The sequence below is a fragment of the Salvia hispanica genome, unplaced genomic scaffold (genome assembly GCF_023119035.1).
Source record: "Salvia hispanica cultivar TCC Black 2014 unplaced genomic scaffold, UniMelb_Shisp_WGS_1.0 HiC_scaffold_411, whole genome shotgun sequence".
NCBI classification, from domain to species: Eukaryota; Viridiplantae; Streptophyta; class Magnoliopsida; order Lamiales; family Lamiaceae; genus Salvia; species Salvia hispanica.
The window spans coordinates 15,671-28,685 of record NW_025952148.1 but is presented as its reverse complement, the minus strand read 5'-3'; the positions used below and the strand labels follow the sequence as shown (position 1 = coordinate 28,685).

At 35.7% G+C, this 13,015-nt stretch overlaps 1 protein-coding gene across 1 annotated transcript; it reads right to left on the bottom strand.

Annotated features, from left to right (window-relative positions):
* Positions 1 to 10,242: 10,242 nt before the first annotated feature.
* LOC125199172 (putative late blight resistance protein homolog R1C-3) lies at positions 10,243 to 12,622 on the bottom strand. Its single transcript, XM_048097290.1, has 3 exons — positions 12,418 to 12,622; positions 12,190 to 12,316; positions 10,243 to 12,046 (listed from the first exon to the last, which is right to left on the bottom strand). Exons 1-3 carry the CDS (start codon positions 12,620 to 12,622, stop codon positions 10,243 to 10,245), a joined length of 2,136 nt encoding a protein of 711 aa, XP_047953247.1.
* Between the last annotated feature and the right edge of the window lie 393 nt (positions 12,623 to 13,015).

The following is a 13,015-nucleotide window of genomic DNA, read 5'->3' as shown; positions in this document are numbered from 1 at the left end:
GGCCTACTATTCTTTGTAAAGCCTTTTACAATATATCAAGTAGTTGGGCTTACTATTTCTTTATAAAGCTTCAATATAGTACGATCTGTAAGGAGATAATGAGCTCAATTCTACAAAAAAATATTGTTTATGTCTTATTTTAAGGCATTTGACAACAAAGAGCGTACACATATAGCTTTGGAGCAGTCATGAATGATGAGTTGCTAACTCGAGGGGCGCCATGGATAAGAAGCGGCCTCCTGAGAGCGAACGTCGTGGACTGGCGAAACCTTACTTGAAGGGGTGGTGGATCCAGCTCAAAATTGCGGTGTTATTTAATAATAAAATAAATAATGATATATAAATATTTATAAGCACTAGCTTCATTATTATAATATGCAGATGCATTAGAGCTTGCAAATATGTATTATTCATTTAAAAATATAAAATTATTGTCAATATTTTGTACTTGAAAATTATCATAAATATTATATACAAGAGTGATATAACTATAACAAAATATTTAAATTTAAAAAAAATTTAAAATATTTATCTTTTTACATGAGAATAGTTAAAATGCATGGATTACAACTTATAATATTTTAGGACAAAAAAACATGAACACAAGATAAAAAAATAATTTTAACTATAGAATAAATATAACAACATAATATATTCTAATTAGTAAAAGTTTAGATTTCATAAAGTATTTAAATGTTTAATTTTGATAATAAGAAGAAATATGAATTGATAAGATAAAAATTTAAAAATGGAAAAAATATGTTTTTGTTGAGGGTTAGACACTAGACCTTTTAGTTAAAAATCCGACAACCAAACCCTTGGAGTACAACATTTTATATGACATTTTATTGAAAACAAATACATTAGGGGCGGATATACTATTTTCGCTCGAATCAAGGGGAAAGTTTAACAAACTAAAGTAATTAAAATTGACCTAGAGACTTTAGAAATATTTTTACTAAGCAAGAAAGGTTTAACAAACACTAGAACAATAACAAGATAAAATAGACAACAAACAAGAGCTAAACTTTAAAGCATATTAAATACACAAACACTTAGATAAATTACTACTTGAGATGAACTTTTAAAACAAAAACAATAACTAAGAGTAAGAAAGATGCAAAAGAACTACAAAGGTTAAGAACAAGCAACTAGATAAATTAAACACTACTTCTAAATTACTACTCCTCTACCCATGATGAACAAAAGATCTTGGTAGTCTTGAGTTTGAAATCTCTTTTTAAGGAGGAGAGAAAAGTTTCCTAAACTGTAGTAAGTGATGAGTGACAAGTCGTTCTTGAAAAGTTAAGTACTTTTAATACATATATCCAAAAAAAGATATTTCCATTCTTTTTACTCCCCAAGGGCTGATATGGGCGTGTTCAGCAAGTGAGAATTGTCTCGATAAGTGTGTGGAAATGGCTTTAACTATTTTCCCGTTGGTTCAAACCAGTTGGGCAGTTTGGGTCTTCTTTGCCTTCTTCCTTTACTTTCTTCCATTCCTTGTCATTTTGCCCTCTTTCTTGCATGTTTCCTCTTCATGCCTTCATTAACGCTTCGAACTTAATGATCTGTTCCGCCAAATAGCTTCTTTTCATGCAAATATTCAACATATAGTGCAAATAATGATCAAATTCGAGTGACGAAAACTAGCCTATCGATAGTATAACTTATTACAACTATAACAAGAAATAATATATTTTGATTAAAATCGTCATATAGAAGGTTGTAGAATAAAAATCTGTAGCATTGAGGTCGCAATGCATACTTATAGGCCGGATAATTTCAATAGTTCTTGCATACTCCAGGATTAAACTTCCCAGTTTGACTTCAAAGTTGGCATTTTCCAAGCTCTTCAGTGCTTCTTCTTCCTCCCAAACTAGAGCTCGAACATGAAGGTCCAGTTGGTCTCCATACCAAAACTAGCCGGACATACGACCGATTTAATGATTTTGGTGCGTGTTATCGTGTACCCAAAAAAAAGTAAACTCTCTATTAATGATAGTAAGTTAGCTTGACACGACACGATAGACTAAAACATGATGTTATTATACGATTTAAACATGATATTACACGATAAAATAAAAAATTACCAAATTAAAATAATTATTTACTTAATTAAAATAATAAAATTAAAGTATAGTAATATCAAATCTATATAATAAAATTAAATAACTAAAAAAATAATTTTTAATAAAATCTAAGCATAATATTTTTTTTAATTAATAAAATTAAATTATAGTATTTTTTAATTAATTAAAATTAAAGTATAATAGTTTTTTAATTAATTATAATTAAACTATAATATTTTTTAATTAAATATTATTAAAGTATAATATATTTAATCAACAAAAATAACTAAAAATTAAAGTTTAATAATTTTATAACTAATAAAAATAATTATTTTTTTCTTAACGTGTAACCAAACGATCTAAACACGACACCGACCCAACCTGTTATCTTCGTTTCTTATTGGTCGACTCCTATAATGACCGAAATCCTAAACGTGCGTCGTTATGCGTGTTAATTTGTGCCGTCGATGCACAGTGTTATCGTGTCGATCAAAAATTGTCACTCGATCTCCGATTCCTCGTCGCCCTCTCCTTCTCCTTCACAAATCAGCTAACCACTCCAATTGTCGCCTCTCCTTCTCCTTTCCTTCACTCTCGGCGACGAAGTCACCGGCGACTACAGATCTCCGTCAGCATCGTCGTCATTGGCCTTCCTGGTCAGACAACCCCTTACCCAACTTTTTCTCAGCGATTTGGTCGCCATTCGCTCCAACACCCGCCGTCTCCTGCTCGAAATCGGGCTGCTGTTCGGTGCCTCGCGATTCCCTGCTGCTGGTGCATCGAGACCAGCCTCAGCCCCGAGTGAAAGCAGAGAGTTGAGTTCTGTGAGTTGAAAATCAGCAATGAGGATTCTCAATTCCATCTCGATTTCAAACCAAGTTGATGCGGGGCTGGACGATGACGACTCTACTCCGATCAGCAGCCTCGCAACTGGCGGACAGCAGCAGCGGGCTGGTGAAACTCCAAGAGTGCAGCGGCGGCGATGCCTGCAGTGGCGACGATATGTCGGCAACAGCAGCGAGAAAGAGTGACGGAGGTGTGACAGAGAAGGGGAGAATCGGAGGGGGGAGAGTGAAAGATGGGCTGACGTGGCTGACCGCAGCTGGTCAAAATCGGATTTAATACCGTAGATTGTTAAATATTAATGGAATTGTTAACGGAGTGACCAATTGCATCCGATTTAAATGTACTCAAAATCCAAAAGATAAAGTTTTACACCAAAATCTAAAACATGCATACGTTGCACCAGCTACTTTTACTCCCATATAAATTCTCTTGTTCCTCTACTATCTTTTTAGCTGACACCACTGCTGATCCATTGCAATAATCCAATTTAATTGATTTCAACGTTGCTATTTCTCCCACTTCTAATGGGATCTCCTTCAGTTCTTCTAAGAAACAAAGATGAAGCTTCTAGAGGATCGGAAAATGAGAAATTGTCCGACACAATCCAATCTTTCAGACCATTGCCGTAGCACAATCGTAGAAACTTGAGGCTAGGAATTGGCCTTCAGTTGTTTCCCACTTGCCTGTTCTAAAGCAACCACTCTGTAATACAAACTTCTCAAGAAGGAGCAATGAACCGATTTTTGACATTATGTCTTCCAACACCATATCAAAAGGGGCAATGAAAGTTTTCCAATTTACTCAAGCACTGAAGATAGCCGAGACATTTCTCCCTCCATTTGTTTCGCATCATACCTTAGATGTAGTTTCTTCACATTGGAAATTCGCTTAACCACCTCCGTATTCAAAATCAAATTCTTCACTCCTTTGAGTGGTTGGAGATTCTCCATGATAACATTGCCATTGTCGCCACTAGGAGGATCCGGGAGAATCAGTCGGAAGAATGGACAATCCAGATGTCGAAGTTGATGCAAATTCCAAATTTCAATTGGTGCAATAAGAATGTGCTGGCAATACATGATCGATGTCTGCAGATTCCAGAGTAGATGAATCGAAGAATATAATTTGACTCATCATGCACTCTAACAGCAAGGTATCGTAAGTTCACAGATTCAAACACATTTCTCGAAATAAGCACCATTCCAAGAAATAGAAGTATCATATGCTTTGAATGTCCTCAACAATCTACAATTTTGAGGCAACTGAACTTCTTCATCCTCCTCTTCACCGCTCATAATCACACATAATTGAACGAGCATGTGACAAAGAATTCAAGATGTCACTTATTAACAATCCTGTAGTTTTGGAACAATTCGACGCTCACTACTTCTGTGTAGATGATCATCTCTTCTGACTAGATAAAACCTTTCTTTTTCAACTTCTTCAAACACAAATCTCTCAATAAATCATGAACTCTACAGTACTTAACAATTCCAATAGATCCCAACTTATCAACTAAAATAAGATTTCTATCAACCAACTCGAAAGAACTCTTGTGCTGTTGTTTCCAAACATTTCTGGCTCGGTTTTAAAATCCTTCAGAAATCCATAACTTTTTAACATTGACACACGATGCTATGATCTTCATCAAAAACACCCACATACAAAAAATATGGCTTCAAATAGCTTGGCAAATAGATGTAGCTTACCCTCAATGTCTTTAAGCAAAATTCATCATTATTGTTAACAACAATTGCATTAAATTCTTCTCTATAAGCTCCCAATATTCTCTTGTGAACTCTGATTTTGCCAAAAGACCTCATCCTAGCAATTGATAAAGGAAGCCCATTACAATTTGCTACAATATTCTTTCCAATAATCTCCAATTCAAGAGGACAACTTTATTTCCCAAACACAGTCTTACAATATAATTCCCAACTGCTAGCCTCATTTAGAAATTTCATACCAACTCCATAAGACTCATTCAATCGAGAACTCAAGTTTGACAAACTAGTTGTTGCGATGATTCTACCCCCATTTATATATTCAGGAAAGAAAAATTTGATCTTATCCCACCTCTATACTCCACATATCATCTAATATTATGAGATACCTTCTACCATATAAAAACTTATATAATTTTTCTCCCAATTCATCCCCACTCAGATCACTACTTGAATCACCACTTGCTTGGAAGAGAACTTCACTAAGTGTTTCTTTAACATTATACGTTTGAGAAATTGTAGTCCAAGCACGAATGTCAAAATGCTCCTTAACAAGTGAATTCTCGAATAAATTTCGGGCAAGAGTGGTCTTACCAATTCCGCTCATCCCCGTGATAGGGATGATTTGCGGCTGAGTTGAAATCCAGTGAGCTTACCCAAGACTTCGCGAAACACTTCATCAAAGCCCACCATCATGTTTTCCTTCACAGTGGATGAAGACGTCAAGGCAGCAACGGGTTTCTGCTGCAGTTTCGCTTCCACTGCAATCTCTCCACTTTTATTTTGATAAAATTCATTTCTTCAATCACTTTCTGCAGATCTTGATAGAAGCCATGACCCTCATTAATTGTGGATCGTTTGTCGATTTGAACCACAATCTGGGATTCGATAACGTCTCGGCTGCATAAACTGCATTAGCAATGCGACGCTCCAATGGATCAACTTCATTGCTATCGGAAACAGGGGAACTATATGCATCAAGAAATTCTTGCAAGAAGGCAACAATTTGAGTGAGAGATTCAACTTGATTTTTGTGGATAGAGATGGTAGGGGAAAGATGGTTGTCAAGTGTATCTATGATGATCAACTACTCTTTGAATTTTGAATGAATGAAGACGGCCAATATGAAGTAAACCACTCTAATTTCTCAAACTGAAATTGCAAATATTTTGCAGTAGATAATGATTTTTGCTTTAGTGGAAGTAGGGTGAGCATTCGGGTTTTGGTTCGGTTTTTGAACAAACCGAACCAAACCCGAAAAACAATTATTGAAAATTGAAACCGCCAAACCGAATAACCGAATAACCAAAAACCGAACTAAAATAATCGAATTAAACCGAAAAATCAAAATTATAAGAATGTCAACCAGAAACAGAAATTGTATGACAAAACTGAAAAACAGAATAACCAGAATTTTTAAAAAAAAAAAATCACAAAACTATAACATGATTAACATCACAAAACCGAAATAACGAGAATCACAAAAAAAAATCACAAAAAAATCACAAAACCATAACCAGAATTTAAAAAATCACAAAACTTTGGAGATGCATCTGGAGAGGAGCGACGGGGTGGAGAAGAGATGGGCGACGGAATGGAGAAGAGATGGGTGGAGGGTGGAGGCGACGGAGTGGAGGACGGAGGCGACGAGGTGGAGGAAGGAGGTGAGGTGGAGAAGTGATGGGTGGAGGACAGAGGAGATGGGACAAAGGCGACGGGGTGGAGGACGGAGCGACGGAGTGAACTTTGGAGGTAGATCGGAGAGGAGGCGGAACACGCTGAAGGAGAGAATTAGGGTTTGGAGTATTTTAAGTAGTATTTATATAATATATATATAGTCGTGATCAATTGAAATTTTTAGGGTAATTGAGAAATGAGATCGATATCAGTACTCATTTTATTAAATGAGTGGTCAGATTCTTAAATACAAAAATATTTTTAGATTAAGTTATTATGAAAGGGTACTAATGGTAATTTTATGTTTTTAAATAGGGGTGAAGAAAATGGCCACCAAGTGACTCGTCCACCAATTCACCAAAGCCCTAACCCTCCGCCTCAACCGCTTCTCCGGCGGCGGTGGCGTCAGTGCAGCCACCGCGGCGATCCAATCATCATTCCTCTCTCTCAACCAGATCACTCCGTTCATATTGACGGCGAATCAGGCGATTCTGGAGGCGATCGAGGAGCAGCCGGCGATCCACATCCTCGACTTCGACATCAAGCACGGAGTCCAGTGGCCGCCGCGGATGCATGTGGTGGCGGGGCAGTTCCCTCACCTGACGCCCCGAATCACCGGCACCGGCACCGGCTCCGATCTTGACATCCTCAGCCGCAACGGCGATCGCCTCGCCAAATTCGCCTATTCCCTAGGGCTCCGCTTCCAATTCCACCCGCTGATCGTCCAATCTAGCAATGAATCGATCTCGGTGACCTGATTCAAATTAAACGATGATTTTTAGTAATTGATGACTGAATCGTGGATCGGAGAAGGTGAAATGCTGATCGGAGAAGGTGAAATTAAACGGTGCTTGACTGGGACGAAACATGGCATCGAGGCTCATGGTCAGAGAGCAAGAGCAGAGAGTAAGAGTTCAAGGTTGTTGAATTGGCTCCTGCTCATGCCACCAAGGAAATCTATGCGTCGCTCTTCACTTCATCGAAAAAGCAGGATTTCAAGGATACGTATAGCCGTAGATCGTTGCCGCTTGGTCAAAACTGAAGGCTTGGTTACTCATATCTATAGAAACTGGTACTGTGCTGTCATTTGTTGAACTTGTATTGCTTTCTTGGAGATCCCCTTTGCTATCTAAAATCATTAATTTGATGGCTGTCAAAGTTATGCAAAACTTGATTTTTGTTATGGAATACAAATTTGGATTTTTCTGCTGTCTACCATTAATCGATAGGTTGTAGGTTGTCTAAGAGAGAGAGAAAGAGAGAAAATTAAGATTTCAATTTTCTGAAGTTAGATTGACAGTAATTATACTTGAGTGGACATGTAAGATTATATAGTTCGTTGGCGTAATAACGTTTGTTGTTGTATAAATTATATGTAAATGGTTATGCGTTGACACAAATAATGTCGTTGACATGAAAAATATTTGTTGTTGGCGAAGCGTTGATTATTTGTAAAATGTTATTTGTTGGCGTAAATAAAGTTTGTTTGTTGACATGCGTGATTAAACAAATAATGTTTGTTGTTAACGTTGTAGTTGACATAAATAACGTTTCTTGTTGATATCGTAGTTGACATAATGTCTCTATAGTTGACATCGCGCGAGTTGTTGACATTTTAACGAGTTGTTGACATTCGATATTTTCAGTATTGGTATGTGAATATTAAGTGTTATTTGTTAGTTGTTGACATTTTAATGCGAGTTGTTGACGTTAGATATTCTAGGTATTGATATGTGAATTGCAAGGTGTTATTTGCTAGTTGTTGACATTTTAATGCGAATTGTTGACATTCGATATTCTCGGTATTGATATGTAAAATTATAAGTGTTATTTGTTAGTTGTTGACATTTTAATGCGAGTTGTTGACATTCGATATTCGATATTGATATGTGAATTATAAGTGTTATTTTTTAGTTGTTAACATTTTAATACGAGTTGTTGACATTCGATATCTCTCGGTATTGATATGTGAATTATAAGTGTTCTTTTTTTAGTTGTTGACATTTTAATAAGTGTTATTTTATTGAATGTTGAAGATTTGAAGATTTGAATGTTGAAGATTTGGAGATTTGAATGTTGAAGATTTGAATATTTGAATGTTAAAGATTTGAAGATTTGAAGCTAGAGTTTTAGAGAGGATTTTATAAATTGATTTCAAATACAATTTAATGAAAAGACAATTATACCCCCGTGTTGACATAATGTGATAGTTGTTGACATTAAGTTAATCTTGTGAATTAGTGGTTGAGATTGCATCTCATTTCTCAATTATACCCAAAAATATATATATATGTTCTTGTTAGGTTGAGATTTATCATACCTCAATTGAGAATTGAGATGCTCATGCGGGTGTATCCAAGAATATTTGTGAAATATCAGCAATCATGTAGTTTATGTCAATAGAGGGGCATAATTTGTAATTGTAATTTTATTAATTTTTTTTTATTAATTTTTTTTAAATTTTTTAAATTTTTTTAAAATTTTTAAATTTTTTATAAGTTTTTTTAATTTTTTTTAAATTTTTTTTGTTTTTATTATTTTTATTTTTTAAATTTTTTTTATTCATGTATCTGAATTTAGTGTATTCTGCACGTTAAATGTCGATACATACTTTATTGATAAATACTATTTGACATGAATTGTATGCATGTGTCTGGTGTGGCATTATATTGTTGTAGTTAGCAATTAATTGTATATATAGTTGACGTGGATTATACTAGCATGGTTGGCGTTATATATATGTGTGTAGTTAGCGTGGAATTGTATATGCGGTTGAAAAAATTAAAAAAATTAAAAAAATTAAAAAAAAAATTAAAAAAAATAAAATAAAATTAATTAAAAATAATTTAAAAAATTAAAAAAATTAATATAAAAAATTAAAATTAAAAAATTAAAAAAATATTCATTGAATAAAATTTACTATGATATTATCGATTCTGCGCCTTTAAGCAATTGAGTGGTAGGTGCACATTTTAAAATGCTTGTGGAAAAATGTTGAACAATTCATTTAATAAAAATGAGTGTTTGATCATCAAATGAACTTTACCGATTAACGCGTAAAAAATTTAAGCTTCATTTATTATACACTTTATTATATCAACTTCAGCTTGTTTCATTTCAAATTAATTACGACACTCCAGTCTCTCAAGCTTTGTACAATTACATACTCCACCAATTCCTTAAAGATCCGTTGAAATCATAAGTGCTTAAATATGACTACATCATCTAGGATGGAAGGAGTAATTTAAAAAGTTTATATAATTGTCTACTGGATCTGAAAAATGGGCTTTTTGGTTTCCAGCAATCAGCCCATTCCTTTTTTTACATGTAGGGTGGCTTCGAGCCTTTTAAAAATGGGCCTATCCCATTCCACAACTGAACTGTTGACCCACTAATAAATGGCATAAATTTTAGGGCTAATTTTAATTCTTTGGCAAAAAATCAAATTCAAGCTACAAAATTGGAGATACTGGCTTGAACTGGATGCACTATTGCACGCTAACTGTTTGAGAATTTGCCTGAAAGAAAATGGAGTCTGCTTTAAACGTTCCTTGCAGGTTTGAATCTTTATTTGACTAGTTATTGGAAAAGTGTTTGTCTCAACTGTTCACTCCTTTGGCTGAGTAATAATTGTAAGCTTCCGTTTGCTAATATGGTATTCATTGTTGGGAACTTAGGAGTATCACTTTTATTATTTAGATAACGTGTGGTTAAACTAATTAAATTACTCTTAGCATAGTGCTATGATTTCATGCCATTGTTTGAATTTAGTTACTATATGTCATTTTCTAATGCATCTTGAATGGTATAGAATTGCTTCTAGAGTCTTTAACTTAGAATTTACAAAATAGGAGCTTATGTAGCTAGTATGAAAATTCTAAAAGAAAACTTTATTCAAAGGGTAAAAGAAAAACTTTACTTCATTATTCTAATGAGCTAGCTAGGTCTTCTTGTTTTTCTGCATCTGCTCCATGAGTTGGAAAGGGAAGAGGACTTGGGGCCTTCGAAGCTATGAGACAAACATTAACTTCGAAGTTGACACTTGCCAAGCTCTTCAGTGCTTTTTCTTTTTTCCAAACTAGAGCTCGAACATGAAGGTCTAGTTCGTCTCCAAATAAATCCTCTTGTTCCTCTACTATCCTTTTCGCTGACACCACTGCTAATTTACTGCAATATTCTAATGAAATAGATTTCAATGTTGCTATTTCTCCAACTTCCGATGGAATCTCCTTTAGTTGGCCTAAATTACGAAGATGAAGCTTCTGAAGAACTGGAAAGTGAGACTTATCCGTCACAATCCAATCGTCTAGACCACCACAAGCCTCCAATTGTAGAAACTTGAGGCTTGCGAATTGGCCTTCAACTGTCTCCCACTTGCCTGTTTTGAAGAAGCCATTTTGTAATACAAACTTCTCGAGAAGGGGCAATGAACCGATTTTTTGCAACATGTCTTCCAATTCAGGATCGGGAGAGGCATCGACGAACAACTTTTTGAGGGAGGATGGGAACCTAACCCTCTGCAAATAGTCATCGCATCCATTTCTAGTGGTGCAGTGGAAGTTTTCCAATTTACTTAAACACTGAAGATAACTAAGACAGTTTTCTCCCTCCATTTGTTGCACATTGTAGATTAGATGCAACTTCTTCACATTGGGAATTCTCTTAACCACCTCCTCATTCAAAAACAAATTCAGAACTCCTTTGAGTGTGTGCAAATTCTCCATGATAACAATGCCATTGCCACCACTAGGATGATCAGGGAGAATCAATCCTTTCTCATGAAACTCGAGATGTCGAAGTTGATGCAATTTCCAAATTCCGATTGGTGCAATAAGGTAACGCCAACAATGAATAATCAATGTGTGAAGATTCCATAGTAGATCAATCGAAGTAGGGAATTTAGACTCTTTATGAACTCTGACAGCTAGGTATCGCGAGTTCACCAATTCAAACACGTTGTCGAGGAAATAAGCACCACTCGTAGTATCTTCATCATATGCTTTGAATGTCCTCAACAATCTAAGATGGTGTGGGATTTGAAGCTCATCACGTAATAAGGAACGAGCATGCGACAAGGATTCTAAGAGTTCGCTTATTAACACCACTGAAGTCTTAAGAGCAACCCGACTTCTGCTATTTAAGCGTGGAGGATCGTTTCTTATAACATGATAAAACCTTTCCTTTTCGACTTCTTCCAGGCACAAATTTCGGTACAAATCATGAATTTTACAGTGCTTAACATTTCCAGTAGACCCCAACCTATCAACTAAAATGAGATTCCTATCAACCAACTCCTTAAAGTATTCTTGCGCAATTATTTCCAAACTTTTCCCACTCCTTGGTTTTAAAAATCCTTCAGAAATCCATAGCTTTTTGAGCATTGACACGCGAATACTACGATCTTCCTCAAAATTAGCCATATATAAAAAGCACGGCTTCAAATAATTTGGCAGATAGATATAGCTCATCCACAATATTTTCATGCAAGATTCATCATTACTTTTAATAACAGAATTTAAATCTTGCTCTATAAACTCCCAATATTCTCGTGCGTCGAGACTTTGCCAAAAGTCCTCCATTGTAATAATTGATAAAGGAAGTCCTTTACACTTTACTACAATAGCCTTCCCAATATTCTCTAACCCCAAGAGGACAACTTTCTTTTCAAACACGGTCTTACAAAACAAATCCCAACTACTAGCTTCATCTAGAAATTCGATATCAACTCTATAAGATTCGTTCAACTGAGAGCTCAAGCTTGATAGCCTAGTTGTTATGATTATTCGACTCCACATTTTTGGCTTGGAAAGAAAAATCTTATCTTCTCCCACGCCTCGACACTCCACATATCATCCATTATTACAAGATACCTCTTACCACATAAAAACTTGTATAACTTTTCTCTCAATTGAATTTCACTTAGATCACCGAGTTTTTCATTCTCATTCCGATCACATGAGTGCCCAATTGCTTGAATATAAACTTCTCTAAGTGTTTCTATAACATTATAAGTTTGAGAAATTGTAGTCCAAGCACGTATATCAAAATGCTCCTTAACAGCTGCATTAGTAAATAGATTTCGGCAAGAGTGGTCTTACCAATTCCGCCCCTCCCCATAATTGGGATTATTTGGCGGCTGAGTTGGTCTCCGGTCAGCTTATGCAAGACTTCAAGAAACACTTCATCAAACCCGACCATCACGTCGTCCTTCACAGTGGAAGTGGACGTCATGGTAACAATGGGCTTTTGCTGAAACCCAGCTTCGACTATAATCTCCTTCACCTCTTTCGTGATCAGATTCATTTCTTCAATCACTTTCTGTAGATTTTGGTAGAAGTCGTGATCTTTGACGACTGTGGGCTGTCTGTCAATTTGATCCACAATATGGGATTCTATAACATCCTCGGCTGCATAAACTGCATTAGCAATGCGACGCTCCAATGGATCAACTTCATTGCTATCGGAAACAGGGGAACTATATGCATCAAGAAATTCTTGCAAGAAGGCTACACTTTGAGTTAGAGATTCAACTTGTTGTTTGTGGATAGAGATGGGAGGGAAGGATGTTTTTGGAGGGTATCTATGATATGCATCAGAGAAACCAGAGCTCCATAAGCCGCCATGAGTAACTCTTTCAATGAAAAAGACAACCAATAATTGAGTCAAGTTGTCCACATTTATTATTAGACAGCTTAG